The 18,429-nt window shown below is 50.0% G+C and overlaps 1 protein-coding gene across 9 annotated transcripts in view; it reads left to right on the top strand.

The window, feature by feature from the left end:
* The first annotated feature begins 7,106 nt into the window (after window positions 1–7,106).
* The window catches only part of GALNT6 (polypeptide N-acetylgalactosaminyltransferase 6), a 30,061-nt gene continuing 18,738 nt past the window's right edge, over window positions 7,107–18,429 (top strand). For 2 of the 9 annotated variants that reach the window (XR_008391025.1, XM_037137157.2), the window contains exons 1-5: window positions 7,107–7,207; window positions 9,113–9,210; window positions 11,311–11,446; window positions 13,596–13,812; window positions 17,076–17,668. Coding sequence is in view for 8 of the 9 variants with exons in the window: in XM_037137157.2 (XP_036993052.2) it covers window positions 17,178–17,668 (491 nt within the window). In the remaining variant the exon portion in view is untranslated. Of the gene's footprint in view, window positions 7,208–9,112; window positions 9,211–11,310; window positions 11,447–13,595; window positions 13,813–14,348; window positions 14,679–17,075; window positions 17,669–18,429 lie in introns of all 9 variants that reach the window. The other 7 variants (XM_053662282.1, XM_037137133.2, XM_053662281.1 and 4 more) reach the window with 7 other exon arrangements.

The following is an 18,429-nucleotide window of genomic DNA, read 5'->3' as shown; positions in this document are numbered from 1 at the left end:
TTGAGGCTTTTTTCTCTTTCTAAAAGGCCAGAATCTCAGGGGAGGGTTTCAGTGAAACATTCATCAGTTCTCCAGGCGCGCCCTTTCAGGATCATGGTCTCCTCTATTGGTCAGTGAGAAGGGGCCTTTAGTTATTTCAGTTGGTTCTGGTGTGGCCCACCTGGTTTTGCTACTTTTCTGGGCCTGAAGCTGAAATGCAACTGAGACCTAGTTTATTACTCCAGGGAGGAAAGGCCAGGGGAGGAGGTTACCCCGGGGGTGAGGTCCTTGTTTTCCCAGTTTTGCCCCCCTGCCAGGCACTGGGGTCCTTCCATCCTAGTGACCATCTGCTCCTGACTGTAAATTGCTCAGCCGTTGTGCTCAGCTATCTGGCTCAGTTTCTCTATTCCACTTACCAAGGAATTTTCCAGGCTTCTTACAATCCTGTCTCAGTTTTCCTGTTAGCTGGGTAGTAAGTAGTTTGTTCTGGAGGATAGTTTATTACTCCTTTTATTACTTCCCTTTGAGCAAAATAATTGTTAGGTTGAGACCCAGTTACCTCTGCTTCAGAAGGTTCAATGTGCATACCCTTCTTCCCTTTTTAAGAGAGCTATTGAGCAATAAGATATCATAATTTGAGGCAGAAGGAGTTCTCAGAACAAAACCTTGCAACATTTATGTTTTCACTCTTCATAATTATTAAAGTTCTCTTTGCAAAAGGTACACACAGATCCCAGATGACTTAAGTGCTTTTAAGGAGAAGATCTTGTATTATTTAAACAAAAGAATCCATAGTCACAACTTGCCAGTCCTACACGTTTCCCCAGAGAGGAAAAATTAGTCATTGTATGATATAGGGAGAGACTTCAGTTATATTTTTTAAAGTGGACCAAGAGTCTTCTGGAAGAGATAATATTTACAATGGCAACCAAAACATAAAATACCGAGGCATAATTTCAACAAGAACGGCAGATTTGGAAGGGAGGGCACCAGGGAACTGTCCCAAAGATGATAAGGTAAGAACTTTAGTAAATGGAGGGTCTTGCCAAAAGTAGTGACAAAGAGTTTAGACCCTGAGGTCACCGGGACCTGTTGTGCTCACACTTCTCACTTGTGAAAAACAGGGACACTTGTCCTGTCCAGTGTGGCTCAGTTGGTTAGAACGTCACTTCATAAACCAGAACAATCTCGGGTCTGACTCCCGGTCAGGGCACATACCTGGGCTGTGGGTTCAGTCCCCGGTTGGGGCAGGTATGGGAGGCAACAGATCGATGTTTCTCACATCGATGCTTCTCTCCTTCACTCTCTTCCTCTCTTCCCTTCTCTCGAAATCAATAAGCATGTCTTCAGTGAGGATTTAAAAACAAGAGCATAAGAGAAGAAAAAATAGGGAAACTCATAGTGCCCCCTTTCTAGTGCTTCCTGGACAAGGGCTGTTGTTCCCCGTGGGCGGGCTGTGTCACACCAGGTTTCACCGAGGACGGAGACGCCGCAGGCTCGCAGCTTGCCGCAAGCTGTATTTTCAAGTGGAATCTCTGCTGAGAGTCCTCACCCAAGGTCCACAGTTCTGTGTCATGCACAGTCACTGACTTAGTCATGGTTCTCTAGAGAAACAAAACAGAGTATATGCAGACGGAATTTTAAAGAACTGACTCACATGGCTCTGGGCATGGGCGAGTCTGACGTTTGTGGGGAAGGCCAGCAGCCTGGAAGCTCGGACAGTTTCTAGGTTGCAGTCTTGAGGCAAAATCGATTCTCTCTCCTGCCCCCCAGCCCCCCATCCTTCAATCTCAGGCTTTGTCCGTAAGGCCTGCAGCTGGCTGGATGAAGCCCACTCACACTGCGAAGGGTAATCTGCTTTAAAGTCAACTGACTGTATACATTAGTGACTTAGACAAATACCTTTGCAGCAGCCTCTAGACTAGTGTTTGGCCAAACCACGGGGCACCACAGCCTAGTTAAGCTGACACATAAAATTAACCAGCACAGCCACCTCCCAGTGATAAGGGGCCTCCTGGCCCACCAAACTGTATTTCCTTTCCTTGTTCACCTCCAAGGAGTTAGTTAGCATCTCTCCCTTTCTATCTTCCTAACACAGAAAGACTGATACATACCTCACTTTCCTGTAGATTATTTGACTACCATCAGTGGTCCCCTCAGTGCTTCCCAGAGTAATTAACACACACACACACACACACACACACACACACACACACACCCTACTTCTTGGGGCAGTAGGGGGGTAGATTACTTCAAGAACTCAAGGTGATTTATCTTACAAATGCCAATCAAAGTAACTTTCTGATCTCTCACTTGAGGTGGGACAGAGCGGGAAAGAAAAACTGTACATGGACTTAACCTCTAGCGGCACAGCCAAGCTACACAGAGTAGAAAAACAAAACAGGCAAACAACCCAAATGTCCTATAAAGAGTAGTTGATTAAATACACACACACACACACACACACACACACACACACACATATATATATATGGTTCATCTACATAACAAACCACTATGCAGTGATTCATGACCTAATGTGAGATTATTTTTCATCACCCTGAAAAATATATAATATAGTAAACAAAAAAATGGGGTCATAAAACAGTATATTCAGTATGATTCCAGTTTTGTCACATAGATACAGTAATTACGTACATAAGCTGAAGGGAGGAAGAGAGTGAAGGAATTTCATATGTATTATACATATAATTTCATGGTTATACATAGTCATTTAATGTAAATTATAAGATAAATCATTATTTTATATACCAGTACAGGAAAAACACTGCTAACTGTGATACCAACAATTTTAAGATACACGCCGATTTCAGAAATATTAAAAAATGAAAAAAAAATAGGCATCTTAGAATTGATGAAATACATGTGCATGTGGATTACACATGCGTAGACGAAAATAGAATGTATTACAGCAAAATAGTAACAGTGGTAATCTCTAGGTACCTTAATTTTGGGTAGTGTATTTTCTTGTTTGTTTTTTTGTGCTTTCTAAACATGTGATATTTGGGTAATTAATAAAAACAATAAATATGGTATCACTTGTTCTTCCAGCTCTTCTAACTCTTCTCCCTTTCTTGTACCCCCCCCCACCATTCTCTTTAGGTTCTTTGTCCAGACTCCAATCCAGTGCCACGTTGAAGCCTGAGAAAAAAGAAAATTTGCTTTAATACAAGCAAACTCATAATGATACTTTTAAAATCTAATTTTTTGCTTATTTTATTTTCAGTTAAGAAACTGCATGCTTGAAAAATTTCTCTTGACCAAGTGATGATCTTAAATAAATTTTAACTAAGCTAAAGTAAAGTCATAGTAAATTCTGTTTCTGTGTAAATAAAATATGTATTTTAAATTAATGTGGGTTTTAATATACCTATTTTTAAATATTTCAACTACTTTAATGAACTAGAAAAAAACAAGCATTTAAAAAAATACAGATAAAGCCCTGGCTGATGTGGCTCACTGGACTGAGCACCAGGCTGTGAACCAAAAGGTCGCCAGTTCAGTTCCCAGTCACGGCACATGGCTGGGCTGTGGGCCAGGTCTCCAGTTGGTGGCGTGCATGCGGAAGGCAGCTGACATTGTATCTCTCACACGTTGCTATTTCTCTCTTTCTCTTTCTTTTTCTCTGTATCCCTCCCTTCCCCTCACTCTAAAAGTAGGTTAAAAATCTTTTAAAAAAACACACAGAGAAACATGAATATGGTATACACATTTTTTCTTTTGCCTCAAGCTCCAATATGGCTCAGCAGAATCACTGTTCTTTATTTTAAATTGTTAATGTTTTGCTCATTGCAGATTTTTATTAATTTTGATTTTTTAAATATTATGTTAAATATTATTAAATATTGAAATATTTGAATTACTGAATTTTGCGGTACCCTCTTTAATTTTGCATTCAAAGCAAGTGCCTCACTCACCTTACCCTAGTCCTGTCTCTGCCCCAGACATAATCCCTTTTACACTTATTGACTTCCTTTCCTAGACTATGGGTGTCCTGGGGAGAAAGATGTGGCTTATTTATCTTCACATCTGTGTCCTTCCCAATACCCAGCATAGAATCTACCAAGCATGGGCTTCAACATTGTTTTGTGGAAGGAAGGAAAACAGCTAATGATAAAACTAACCTTCTAACATTGACTTAGTGCTTATTGTGTACCAGGCAGTGGGTTAAGGAAACATTTTATTTATTTTAATCTAACAACTCAATAATAAAAATAATATGCCCACTTTACAGATGAGGAAATTGAGGCGCACAGAGGGCAGGGAATCGGAATAAATGAGTGGTTATGGCAGAACTTGGAGCAGCTCTGATTGGGTTTCTTGCTTCGACCATTTCTCTTCTGGGCGTGGGAATGAGGTGAGAAGGCAGAAGGGGGCTCACGGGGAGAAGACAGATGAAGAAGCAGCCCTGGTGGAACTAAATCATAGCACGTTCATCTCGGCTATTTGCTTGAGTGTCACAACCCTAAGCATCATTAACCCCACTTTACAGATAGCAGACTGAGATGTAACAAAGTTACAGGGACTTACCTGGTTCCTTCTGGGGTTAGCTACCCTCCCAGGTGGAGGACGAAAGTCACAGGGAGGGCGGACATGTTGTCAGCAGGCCACCCGCCCTCCCCCCCAACCTCCCTAGCAAGCGCAGGGTGGCTTCCTCTGCAAACTTTCCCTGCAACGTGGAGCTTCGCACCTCCTCCACAGGAGCAAATCTCCCTCATCCTGCCCCACCCAGAGGTGGGTGTCCCCTTACCAGGCGCTGCGTGTAGAAGGAAGAGACTTGACCAGGACCAAAGCCCACGTCACAGCCTCAGGGAGCAGCTCTTGTCTCACCAGCTTCCACTGATCTGCTCCCCACAGCATTTCCTGCTGTGGGGTGGGGGAGCCCCTGAAGCACATTGGTGTGAAAAGCAAAACCCAACACCCCAAAACAAAATCTAAAATGGCCCAGAAATAAAAATAAAATTGGGAGAAAAAAATGAAATTCAGAGCAGGGGATGCAGGCATGTTCTGCAGAAAAGCGTAATGATGGCGAGTTTTGGGCAGAAATATGCAAGATGATTTCTGGACAGAAGAACTGAAAGCTGGGAGGAAGGAAACGTATCTTGCATTGTACATAGTTTTTAATGCTTGATTTTAAAAAAACTATGCCTATATAAATTTTTCAATTAAAGTAATCTTTTAAAAAGCGGCCAGCCACCAATGGCAGGCGGAAGTCACAGTGGCTATTGTGCAGCAGCTCGTCTTCAGATCGTCCTGAACCTGAGAGCAGGGCGGCTGAGAGGCTCCCTGTGTGACACATTAGGGGTGGGTCCCACATCCTGTAGACATGTGTCTCCAAATCAGACAGCTAATGATTCTGAGGAGTGAAAGTCACATTTAAAATCAGAGTCAGTTGAAATGAAATCGAATGAGTAATTTGGTTCCGGAAAGTGGTGCACAGAATACAGACTAATGCTGCTTCCTTGGGACACTGGCATGGAGTCCGTGGTCATGACCATCCTGGAGAACAATGTGAATCCAGCCTAGCCTGTGACCCTTAGGTCAGGCTGGGTCCAGACTGAGGCTCCAGGGCTGGGTGAGAGTCACATGACCCCTGGGAGTCACAGAGCAGAGTTAAAGGGAGGGCGGAGCAAAAATAGTAGGGCCAGACCTGTAAGGGAGAGTCCAGCGCTCAGAGAAAGAGAAATAAGGGGCATCGCCCCGCAATCTTCGATAGAGAATGTTCTTATTCCGAGAAAGATAGCAGTCTAATAAGGCAAGTGCCAAGAATGGAGGCAGCTGGAGCAGTGGGAGCCAACATGAGCCCTGGGGGTCTGTTGCGGGGCTAAAATGCACCATCAGGTAACCACTGTAGAAAGTCTTTCTTTGGGAATTTAAACCCCAGAAAGTCTCTAGTGTGAAAGAAAGGGAGTTGGGCGGGTGGAATACTCAGCGACTTGGAGAAGGAAGAGATAGGTGGCCACGCTCCTTTGGGAACGCCCATCTTTCAGCGTCCCCCTGATCTGGTGGGCCTGGGCCGGGGCTCCACGGTCCGCCAGCCTTGTCTCTCCAGACCCGATCACTGGGAAGCCTTTGGCCTCCCGCACAGCTCGATTCTAGCATGGGGTCCCAGATTAGAAAATAAAATGACTCCTTCATCCAACAGTTCATCGCCAGGTAGCTTCCCCTGCCTGTCCTGGTTCAGGTCACACCTGTCTTCTTGCTCGGATCTCCTCACCCACACTCCTGCTCCCAGGTCTTGTAAACTTAAGAGATGTTTAAACAAACTTGTTTAAGTATCAAAACAAAGAAAAACACAATTAGTGGTTTCAGATTCTATCACAGAAAACTTTCAAAATATCAGGTTTATTTGCAGTCCACTGTGCTGCTCCCCTTTTATCGAGATAAAGACCCGCAGACGACACCGCAGACTCCTGGAGGCGGACCGGACAGCACGTGGCCTGCAGGGGAGGTGCGGGGCGCGCGGGAAGTGGACCGACTGGACCCTAATCCCAGCCCCGCCGCCACGGGCTCCATGGTTCTCAAGGTTGAGTGTGCCCCAGAATCGCCTGGAGGGCTTTGAAGAACGCAAATCTCTGGGCCCCATCCCCAGAGATCTGCATTATTTAGGTCTGGGAGGGGACCCAAGAATCCACCTTCCCAACGGATTATCCGATGCTGCTGCTGCTGCCGGTCCGGGACCCGCTGCGAGCATCCCCGTGGCTGTGCGACCAGCCGTCCCCCGTGTACTTTCTGGACGGTGAGGGTAGGCCCTCCCGCCTTCATGTGCAGGGGAGGAGTCGTTGGCCCGGGACAGCCCCGCCGGTGAGCAGCAAACACGGACGGAGCCCCGGGCTGCTCACCGCCTGCCCCCGGGTTAACCCTCCAGCGCCGCGGCCTCGGGCTCTGAGCGTTCCCGCCGCGCCGCCAGCCGGACCGGCGATGCCCCTGGACTTTGGGGTGGGTAGGGGCCCTCCGGTCTTTTCCCGCGGAGGCCGCACCGTGCGGGGGCTGAGATCTGGAAAAGCTGGGCTCCTGGCAGCGGCCCGCAGGCGGAGGGGAGAAGTTACGGGACCCGGGCGGCCGCCGAGCACCCGGCCTGCGGGGGGGCGGGCAGGACGCGCCCCGGCGGCCTCGCGGATCCTGCGCGGCCCCGCCCCCCAGGACGTCCCGTCAGAAAACCCACGGGCTGCTCGGCGGCGGCGGCGGCGCGGCCTCGGCGCAGCAGGTGAGTCTCGGAAGCAGCCTCCAGGGCCTCCTGCGACCCTCCCCCTGACTTGAAACCCTGAGCTGTCCCCCTTCTCGAGACTTCCCTCCAGTCTCTCGCTTCTGCCTGGTCCTCGCTCTCTCCCACCTCCTCCTCCTCTTCTTCCTCCTCACCGCACCCCACAGTAACATGCAGAGGGTGGGTCACAATGGTCCTAATCGGTCCTGGTGGCCTCTAGCTCCTCCCGCGGTAGGATCCCCTCCTCCTTTGCCCCTTAAAGGATGAGTGCAAGACAAGCCCAGGGCTCTGGCTCGTAGGGGTGGGGCAGGAGAGGGACAAGCCCGCGCCCTCGCTCCAGGGCTCTCCACCTCTTCCCTTCACTCGCCCAGGCCGCTGCGTGCATCCTGTGTGCCCAGCCTCCGCGGGTGGGCCACCCTCTGTGCCCTGCTACAGGAACTCTTTCACAGAGGTGACCTCCCGCCAGTGCTGTGTTGCCCCTGCGCAGAAGGGCAAGGCAGGAGAAGCCTCCTGGGGGGCTGGGGTCGTCTCAGAAGTCTCCCCTCTGGGGCCTTGGGCCTTTTGCAAGTGGGAGCCGTGTGCCATTGTGGGGAGGGAGTCTGATGTATCTTCATGATTGTGGCTGTTGCCAACTTCCCCATTTCCCCGTCATTTGTTCCAAGCCCTAGCTAACCAAAAGGAGAAACTTACTTGCCCCAAGACCCTGTCGGCAGAGGGTAGGACAGAGCTCTCCTGTGTGTGTGTGTGGGGGGGGAGGGTGCAGTTTGCCACCAGCACTTAGAACAGACCCCCTCTATTAGCCAACAACCCATTGCAACAGTCCCAGGGAGCGTTTGATACTGTGCTCTCAGCACACCCCCAGGCCCACGGAGGTCAGCAGCTCTGGAGACACCAAAGAACCTGGGGCTTGCGGTCATTTTACTAGAGGTGGGTTCTACCACCCAGGCCCTGTCCTCCTTGTGGACAGATCAGCTGTGTCCCTACCCATCACAGGAAAGGTAAAAAGGATGAGGCAGGCAAATTCACAGGATGGATGGTATATGCTATAGATTTTGCTTCAAGTTATCCAGCAAAAGTCGGTGTGATTGCAGGGACTTCCCTCGCTCCTGTTCCTCAAGAATCCCATTCATTTTAGGCACCCAGAGGTGACACTTTAGGGACACCAGGGCAGAAAACAGAACAGAACTGTCAAAGGGAAGAGGTAGTCTGAAGCTGGTGCAACCACAAAGGATTCTGGATGACCGCTATGGTCTCGTCCTTGGTAATCACTGCCCACAGTTAGCAGGACGGCTGACTCCCTCCCACAGCAGCAGAGAAGAACTCAGGCATGAAAGGGGAAACCCTCGTATGTGTCAGATGCCCTCTGAGGTCAGAAACACCTTAGCTCAACTTCAGGCGGGAGAAAACTGGACAGGAGCTATGGCCATGGGCTTAGTCCATGTAGCCATTGCCTAGAACAGAAGTCAGGAATAGGAGGGGCAGTAAACCCTAGCACCGAGGGCCTCTCAATTCCCGAAGGCAGTGGGTATAATGGAGGCAGGCGGCTGACTCAGCCCTGTCGCTAATTTAGCTGTCTAACCTTAGCCAAATCACATAAACACTCCCTGGGTGGAGAGCAAATGAGAAGGTGTGTACGAAAGAGCTTTGGCAAAGCTCTAAGCACCAGCCAAATACAAGGCAGGGAGGTGTCATGGGGAAGGCAGTGGGTGGGCTTTGGAGAGACGTGGGCCCGAGTGCAAATCCTGCCTCTGCTACTTCCTCGCTATGTGACTTTGGTCAAGTTACTTTAGCTCACTGTGCTTCAGTTTCCTGTGTAAAATGGAGAAGATGACTGTCACTTGACTTGGTGTGGTGAGTGGTCATTTTAAAAGTGGTGGTACTGTCCTAACTCTCTCCTGTCTCTCACAGACTTGTTCGAGCGTCCCCAGCCCTGGAAGTGAAGCCGAGGACCTGAGCAGGTGCCTGTGCGCCGGGGGACCCAGTGAATCCCTGTGCCAAAGACTTGGGTAAACTAGCTCTTCGTGCAGCCCCTGCTCCTCTCTGGGAAATCCCAAAAATGTCCGTTTTCATTTGATGGGAATGAGAGTGAGGGTTTGAATAAGGGAGAGGTCAAGTGCAGGGCAGTGACTGTCTCTGTCGAGCTCAATGCTATAATTGTGCTGTTGAAAAGGCTCGCACAGTGAACAAGGATGGGTTCAGTCTGGAGAGAAAAGGCACTGTCAGAAGACTCTTTTGTGGCACCTAAGAGCCCTGTGGGGTCAGGTTATTCTTCTGTACCCTGGGCAACCTGGTCCTGAGCCCTACGAAGAGATTTGAAGGAAGGAAGAAACCCAATCCGCACCATCAGCTCTACATCTGACGTATAACAGAGAACAAAGGACAGATGAGAGCAGTGGAACAGCATAACCGAATCCCTCAGGGCAGGGGGACCCTGAAGGGGTGGGAGGGCCAGGGGGATTGCATCCTAGAGGCAGAAATCAGGGCCCAGGATCTAAGGGTTGGGAAAGAGCAAGCAAATAGGACCTAGGTGGCTTAGTGTCTAGACCTGTTACTTCTCCCTCCTAAAATCTAGTGGGGAAGTCCCACGTGGCGACACATGGGTAGTGACACTTGGAAACAAATGCACCTTGATACTGAGGGCAGTAAGATACACCTTGGACTAAGAAGGCTGCTTGGAGGAGGGGAGTTTCGCATCAGAATGTGAAAGGGAAAAGAAACATGGCTTGCTTAGCAAGAATATAAGGGAAAGGCAGTGGAGAGGAAAGAGAGCCAGTGAGGGTGAGAAATATGGATGTGGCTGTTCTGGTTGTGAAAGGGAGAGGGAGGCCTGAGGCAAAGGGCGCTGGCTGGCAGCTTCTGCTTATCCTCCAGATGTTGGGTGATAAGGGCGCATTCTCAGATGAGGGTTTGGGGAGGCAGAGAATGAATCAGCAGAACTCGGCAGTGGGTGGGGTGAACCTGATACTGAGAAGGGATTCCGAACTACACACGCTGCCCGCTGGAGTGGGGCAGAGGTGGTGGTTTCTAGGATTTCGGTGCTGCTGGCTGTAGCGGGGAAACTGGGAATGCTGGCTGGGGGGCGGGCAGAACACACACCCTGACTTCAGAGTGAGGCATGTTGAGTCTCTGGTGGCCCTGCATGGATGGTGGGTGGGGGAGAGAAGGCAAGACTCACTGCTGCCCCCTCCACAGTCCGGAGAGCAGTCCAAGCCCTTAGGAATACCTTTCCTTTCAGTCCCCCTTTATCCTCCCTCCGCACGCCCAGCCAACAGGTGATAAGACTCAATTCAAGTTTTTTAGTTTGGTTTTTTGGAGAGGTTTTTTTTTTGGGGGGGGGGGAGCAGTTTGCCTCCTCTCAAACCCAGCCTGTCACCAGGGTTTGGGAAATGCCACGTCACGCCCCCCTGAAGTTTCCTCCTCCGTCACTGGACCCCGAGGAGCCGGCCGTCTCCTGGTCTGGGTGCAGTCGCACATTCCTGCCGGCCTGTCGGGGCCTGCACGGAGCCCCAGTGAAAACCTGTGATCCAGCTGCGGGACTTCCTGTTGGGTCACATATCATTTTGATTTTCAAGGACTTTCACAAAATTGTAATAAATCGACAAATATTTACTGAGTGCCCACTGTATACGTGCCAAGTATATGTGCCGTGTATGTCTGTACTGTTCTAGGTTTACAGTGTGCACAGAGTTGGTTAGGTCGTTTCAGCTGAAAGCCTGCTGTTTGGGTTTACTTCAGCTTGACATGTTATACGAACATAAAATGAACCTGGGTGTGCTGGGGAAGGAACTTACCAGACTAGCTACAGAAATAACCTACACTGTGTCTTTCTGGGCAAATAAGCCATAGCAGCTGAAATGTCTTAAAGGTGTAATTATGGAGGAAAGTGAAAACCTTGCAACGTTCTGTAAGCAGAAGGGTCGGAGCGGGAGGAGAGGCTTGAAGGAGGTGGTTTGCTACCTTGTTCTCAGCACGCGAGCAGAGGAAGTGAAATGTCTGTGTGAAGGGAAGGAAGAACAGGATGATGTTCGGCCAAGGCTGCCTCCTGGCCCTCTGCCCCCACCAGTAGCCTGAAACTGACTTGTTCCCTCCCCGACGGTGGTGTCCAGCTCCATGCACCTGCACCTTGGGTGAGAGGCGACAGTCACCTCTTTTCAAGAAACCTGTGATGGAGCCTTAGTGTGACCAACCTGAACAAACATCCCTGTGGCGGTGCCTCACTTCCTGGCTGCCACGTCTCCGGAGGTGAGCCACTCAGTGGATACACAGAAAGAAACCTTGTTACAAAGAGGTCACCTGGCCAGCAAGGGTGTGTTTTGTGTGGTTTACCCTGGCTTTCATAAAAGCTGAAACTTTGTTTGGGACTTTCAGTTTGGGCGTCTTTAAAGCATTTGTAGTCTTGAGTGGGATTTGGGGTGGGGGTGGGGATCTGAGAGTAAAGTCAGGACACTCAGGAAAACGGCCCTGCTCAGGCTCAGGAGATCCAAACCCAGTCCCCCAGCTCCCCAGGGGGCCTGCAAGGGGTAGGTGAGATGTGGGAACAGAGCAGTGGCCAGGCAGTTTAGAGACCACCATCTGCGCCGGGGAGCCACAAGCTGTGGGACAATGTGGAAGTAACCCAACCACTCCGGCCTCACCTGTAAAATCCGAGGGTGCTGGACTGGCCGGCAGACCGAGTCGGAATGGCGCACTAACGCCTAACAACAGAATAGCATGTGACTCGGTGCTTGGTGGAGTGAGTGCACTCAAAAGATCACCCAGTGAAGTCCCTGTGGCTGTCACCAGGCTGCCCTCGGCTCTTTGAACAACAGTTCATGGACTACTTCCTACAGAGTGAACTTGTGCTAGACTTTGCAAGTGATGAAGAGGTGAACGCAGCCTGGCCCGTCTGGTGCGGGAGGTCACAGGGGTGTGAGAGAGAGCAGACTGCTCCCACACAGGGAAGGCTGTGACGGGGCCGCTGAGGGTCGGGTGGGGCCGGGAGGGAGGAGTTCTGCTGCAGGTCTGAGAAGGCTCCTGGGGGACGGGCTGTGTCAGTCGCTGGCTTTCAGAGCTCTGTGACTGGAGCAAAGCAAGAAAGACATTTTGCAACAAAATGTCATGCCCACTTAACATGTGACAGGGTATCCCAGAAGACTTGGGGCAGTTTTGCACTTTTATCACATCAGAGGTATGGATTCTACAAATGAACAAAAAACACGATTTGAAATGTAGTCATTTACATTTTCCACCTTTATGAATTTTTGAATAAAAATTTTTCCATTTCAGTTTGTATCAGGAAATGTTTATCATCAATGGATTGAGACAAACATTAAAATAAAAATTTATTTTTCCAAATTCATAAAACTCAATAAGGGAAATTTACTTATTATTTTTTTTAAGATTTTACTTATTTTTAAGGAGAGTGGAAAGGAGGGAGAAAGAGAGGGAGAGAAACATCAATGTGTGGTTGCCTCTCACATGGCCCCGACTGGGGACCTGGCCTGCAACCCAGTCACGTGCCCTGACTGGGAATCGAACTAGCGACCCTTTGATTCCTAGCCCGTGCTCAATCCACTGAGCTACACCAGCCAGGGCAGGTAAAAGAAATTTAAATAAAACTTTCAAATGATGTTCTTTGAAAGTCTGTAGTGTTTCTGTTTCTGAAGTTATTGAAGTGTGAGACTTCCCTAAGACTTTCGGAACACTATATATTCTGTATAGTAACTGAAATGAAATGTTTAACAAAACATTGTCTATTTTACATGTGACCTACTTTGATTTTTTTGTTCTATTCCATTCTAATTTTAAATAATTTTTTCATGCTGATTTGCAACAGTCTAAATGTATTTCACAACCCTATAGTGGGGTGTGGTCAGCAGTTTCATAGACACTGAGCTGCAGGAAGGCTCAGTTCCCTTAGACCAGTGACAGAAGGTGCATTTGTGTTCTGGCGTCATCTCAGTACTGAAACCCAGGATGGTTCAATGTGTTGAAATCCCAAGAGGAAAAAGAATTGGGCATGAACTCTCAGCAGCAGCAGGAGGAGGGCAGTGAGTGGGTGCGGGCGCACTTGCCAGGGCACCTGGTGGCCGCGCTGTGGGAACGAGAAGGAGAGGGAGCCACACAGGACACCTCGGGGGAAGATCGATGAAGCCCTGCACTTGGTGCGTAGAAGAGGGGCTGTTGCTTCCCCAAGGCTGGTGGAAGGGCAACCTCCCCGACCTTGCTAACCACACTTCTGGGAATCATCTACTCAGAGAGCGGGAATCCTTAATCCCAGTCTTCTGTCTTCCATCGGATTATGTGTCTCTTCTGAGCGACTCTTTTCCTATCACCTACACGCTGAGCAAACAAACTAGAGAACAAGGGCCTTACTGCCAAGGCTAATCACAGGTGTCTCCTTTCATTTCAGGATGTGGTTAGTGCCTTGAGGAATTGCAGACTCTTGGATTGAGAGAATGTATGTCAGGGAAGGGCTCAATTTAACCCTGGGTCCCTCTCTTCAGGGGAAATAAAAGGAATAAAGACCAACTCCACTTCGAGGGATCATGACATAATACCAGGAAGTGGGGGTTGAAGTGACCTTGGTGATTCTGAGTGAATTGGTCAGGAAGGCCTTCCTGGAGGAGGTGAGTCTTAAGCACTTGACTAAACTGTTAACACTGTTGTTTCTTTGGGGGGAGGTTACATTCTTTTATTTTCCCTCTTTTTTTTTTTCAATCTGTTTACCCACGGAGCCCTCTGGCACCTCCCCCCACTCTCTCTCCAGCTGTCAGCCTGTTCTCTATGGGACTGTTTCCGTTTAAGGGAGCATGGCCTGCAGGACAGGTTGCCACTGTCATGGCAGACACTTCCCCTCCTGTTGGGCTCCGTTTGTGCTTAGCTGGGGCAGTTCAGGGTTTCCGAGGTGTCCAGCTCCAGCAGAACTGCCTGTGCCGGCCCAGCACAGCTCCACACCTGGAGCAGGAAACTCACTCCGCACTGAATCCCCATCTCCTCCTTGAAGCCTGCTTCAAGGCCACGGGGAGCTCTGCCTTTCCAACTGGGCACTCACTGCCTGTGCTAGTGTTTTAATGTTATTACTTTTCAAATAGGTAATACAGTCAGGTTCAAAGTACAAAAGGGGGTTCAGCGAAGATGTTTTCCCTGCTCCTTTTCCTCCCAGACAGGCGCTGCCTAGACCCAGCGGTACCAGTTTTTGTCCTCCAGCTAGACCCTAAAATCCCAGGGGAAAGCAGCCTTTCACACCTCGTGCCCCGGCCGAACTGAACTGTCCCCACCCGTCACCCAAGGGGCGTTTTCTAGCACCACAGCCTCCCCCCGCCATCAGCACTGTTGCCGTCTTGGGTCACATCCCAAGCCCCTCTTAGGTGGCCATCCCGCTGCCAATCAGGTGCCCTGCCCCAGCTATCACGTGGTCCCTCCTGCAGCGCCAGCTCCCTCTGACCCTGTATTGCTCCTCGGACTTCAGGTCGGCGGCAGACTGCTTGGCATGGTGAGTTGGCAGCACCCGCCTGCCCAGGCCCGTCCTCTACTGCCTCCCTCAGGCTTCGTTCTCCCGCAGCCCCAGTCTGCCTGCCGTCCTCCGACGGGCTCTGCCGTCTCCTGCCCCCGGGCCTCCGCGTGTGCCCACGTCGCCTGGCCGGCTCCTGCTTGTGGGGTAGTGCTCAGCCCAGCCTCCTCCCCGTGGAGACCTCTTCTCAGATGTCACCCTCCCCCACCCACAGAGTTTCTCGTATCTTCTGTCGGCACCCAAGGGCGCCTCTCTTAAGTCTCCCCGAGTGATCTGTATTTAAAATCGGACTCCCCCAGTTGACTGCATGCTTCTCGAAGGCTGGGCCTGCTCAGCTCCGTGTCTCCCCAGCCCGGCAGAGTACCTGGCACATAGCAGGTGCTCCACCAACACTGGCAGAGCGAACAAGCTCCTCTCCTGTCTCCTAGGCAACATCTAATGCAAAATAGATGCTCAGAGAGATTTCATTTTATTTGATTTTTGATGCTGTGGCTGTGTCTGATGTTATAAAAGAAAACCACCTGTCTCGCCCACCCAGAATGACTCATGCTCCCCTTGAGGTCATGTTCCCCAAATCCAGGTGGCTCCAGACGGCAGGCTTCTCCACGGGCAGGAGCTTTCGTGTTCAAGCAACATAATTAAATAGCTCAAATAAAGTTACTTTTAAGCAAGATGTGCCACACGGGAATGAGTGTGGCTTTGGCCAAGGACCAGGTGCTTGAGGAAAATTGCTGGAAAGCTGAGCAGAGATTTATTAATTATAAGGATAGAAATTGATACCATTTACTAAGGGATTAGTATGTGCCAGGCATTCTGCCAAGGGTTTGTACATTAGCTCTAATTCGATCCTCACCATGCCCTGTGAGTTAGGTATTAGTTATCCCCACTTTATGGATGAGGAAATTGAGGCTTAGAGAGATTAAGTAATTTGCCCAAGGGTCACAGAGCCACTGATGAGAAAAATTAACACTTTTTCAGAATCTACTGTGAGCAGAGACAACTAAGCTTTTTCCATGTTTGTTTCATTGAACTTATTAACCCTTGTAACAACCCTAGGAAGCAGGTGCTGTTATTACTAGAAGGGGCAGAACTGGGATTTGTGTGCAGGTCTGCCGCCATGAGCATCTGGTACTTAACAGTGGCACCTCGTGTTTCCAGAGCTCTCCACAGAAAATTCCACAAACGTCCTCTGAGCCGTGGGACGATGTGTACGCCTGGGGTGTCAGCTGACGAACACTGGAGCTCAGTCCCGCCTGGAAGGTGTTGTCATAGAATCGAGATATCCATGTCTTATCAAATAGGAGTAGATGCAGAAGAATATTTATAAAATATGTTTAGGCTATAAGGAATAACAGTGCCAGAAGCAGCCACCTCCCGCTTTAAGAAAAAGCACTTTGCTTTGAAGTTTGGTGGTGCCTTTATTCCCGTATGTTTCCTCCTTCTTCAGAAACTCTGCTTTCACTGTTCCTTTAGTTTTCTTTCTTTCTTATTTTGCTTATTTATTTTTAAAGAGAGGAAGGGAGGGAGAAAGGGAGAGAAACATCAGTGTGTGGTTGCCTCTCGACACTCCCTACTGGGGATCCTGCTCATAACCCAGGCACGTGCCCTGACTGGGAATTGAACCAGCAACCCTTTGGTTCACAGTCTAGCACTCAATGCACTGAGCCACACTGGCCAGGGCCCTTTAGTTTTGTTTTTTTTTTTTATATATAGCTTTACTACATATTTATTTTTTTATTCATGAGCAATATTTTATATTCATTTTTGTTTTCATAAACAATATATTGTTTAGTTTAAAATTTTACAGTTTTCTATAAATGGAACCATACTGTATGTATCTTTCTGCCACTTGCTTTTTTCACCCGACATAACATCTGGGGCATTGCGTGTCAAAGTGGTTCAGTCTTTGGCACTGCTGTTGCGTACTCCATAATATGGATATATTTTACAACCTATTTATTCATTCTACTGCTGATGGACATTTGGATGGTTGCTGCCTTTGCCGTTTACTCAGTGCACCTAGAAACTCCCCGGTGAGTGCCTCCCAGCTCATGTGCACTGGGGTCTGTCTGGAATACGAAACTAGGAGCGGAATTGCCAAATTGTTGCCTAAAGTGGTTATGCCCGTTAATCTCTGCATTTAGAGTTCGAGTGTCCTGGTTCTTCTATATCCATTAATGTCAGAATCTTAGGGCAGGAAAGAAACACTGATTCCAGTCTCCTCATTTTAGGGATGGAGGACATAGATGCAGGAGAGTTAAGTGACTGGATAAGGTGATGTCACTATTCAGGAACTGAGCCTGCTTTGAACCCCAAACCCCTGACTCCCTCTCCACCCTGCCTTGGCTTATTTGTCTTCCTCATCTCCTCCCTTCTCAGGCTCAGGCCCCGAGGTGTGGCCACCACGACACGTCAAGCTATTTCCAGGGCTGGGCCCAGCGCTAGAGCCGACTCAGCCGGGGTCCCCACCGGTTCCAGAGGATGAGACTCCTCCGCAGACGCCACATGCCCCTGCGCCTGGCCGTGGTGGGCAGCGCCTTCGTGCTCTTCCTCTTCATCCTGCAGAGGGATGTAAGCACCAGGGAGCAGGCCACAGAGAAGCCATGGCTGAAGTCCTTGGTGAGTCAGAAGGACCGCGTCCTGGACCTCATGCTGGGAGCCATGAACAACCTCAAGGATTCGGTGCCCAAGCTCCAGATCAGGGCTCCAGAGCCCCAGAAGGCACCGGTCTCCACAAACACATCCTGCCTCCCTGGGTTCTACACCCCGGCTGAACTGAAGCCCTTCTGGGAACGGCCGCCACAGGACCCCAGAAGCCCTGGGGCGGACGGGAAAGCATTTCAGAAGGACCAGTGGACCCCACAGGAGACCCGGGAAAAGGAAGAAGGCTATAAGAAGCACTGCTTCAACGCCTTCGCCAGTGACCGGATCTCCCTGCAGAGGGCCTTGGGGCCCGACACTCGACCCCCTGAGTGAGTAGCGCCCAGAGGTGTGGGGTGAGGCCCGGCTCTGCTGAAAGAGTGGCTGGTGTGGCCATGGCCGTGGCTGTGGACCAAGTGCCAAGTAAAGAACTGATAGGGATTTTTAAATATAGGCAAGGACTTCCTCTACACCCTCACCCCTTTTTCTGACCAGTTGTCTTTGTCCCAGGGTTTGGGGTTCAAGACTATTCTGGTCAGGCCAGAGGGGCAGGGAGACCTGTGAGAGGGAAACACACTCACGAAGGTGGCAGGGTACAGAAAGGGGAACTCGGGGCCGGGGACCGGGACCTGGCAGAGGGGTGACTGAGAAGGACTGATTCCAGGCCACAGACTTGGTGGCCTTGCCCTGTGCTGGGCCTGCCCCAGAACGCGGGGCTCTGCTGCCGAGCTGTTGGGGAGCGGTTGGGACGTGCCCACACCTCCTGACGTCCGCCCTCCAGCGAAGGCGCGCAGGCCCGGGACTTGGTTCCAGCCTTGACCGGAAGCTGTGCACTCTCGGTCCCAGCACCGAGCCAGTGCCGAGACCTCCGAGCTGCAATCCGCCTCACTCCCATGTGGTCGTGGCTGTGACCACGCTGTCCTCAAGTCAAAGATTCTGTGTCTGTCCCGCTCAGACTTGTCTTCCCCAACGTAAGAATTATACCCTTTCCGGTGTGTCATGTGGCAGCTCCCGTCCCTAAATTCATGATTCTTTAGGGTTGCGAACCTGGGGTCCTCAGAACTTGGCCAAGTATTACAGTCCTAGAAGTTGG

This window comes from Artibeus jamaicensis, unplaced genomic scaffold (genome assembly GCF_021234435.1).
Source record: "Artibeus jamaicensis isolate MK-2021 breed Jamaican fruit bat unplaced genomic scaffold, CSHL_Jam_final contig_233, whole genome shotgun sequence".
Lineage (NCBI taxonomy): Eukaryota > Metazoa > Chordata > Mammalia > Chiroptera > Phyllostomidae > Artibeus > Artibeus jamaicensis.
The sequence above is the reverse complement of the archived record's forward strand: the minus strand, read 5'-3'. Positions and strand labels throughout refer to the sequence as shown.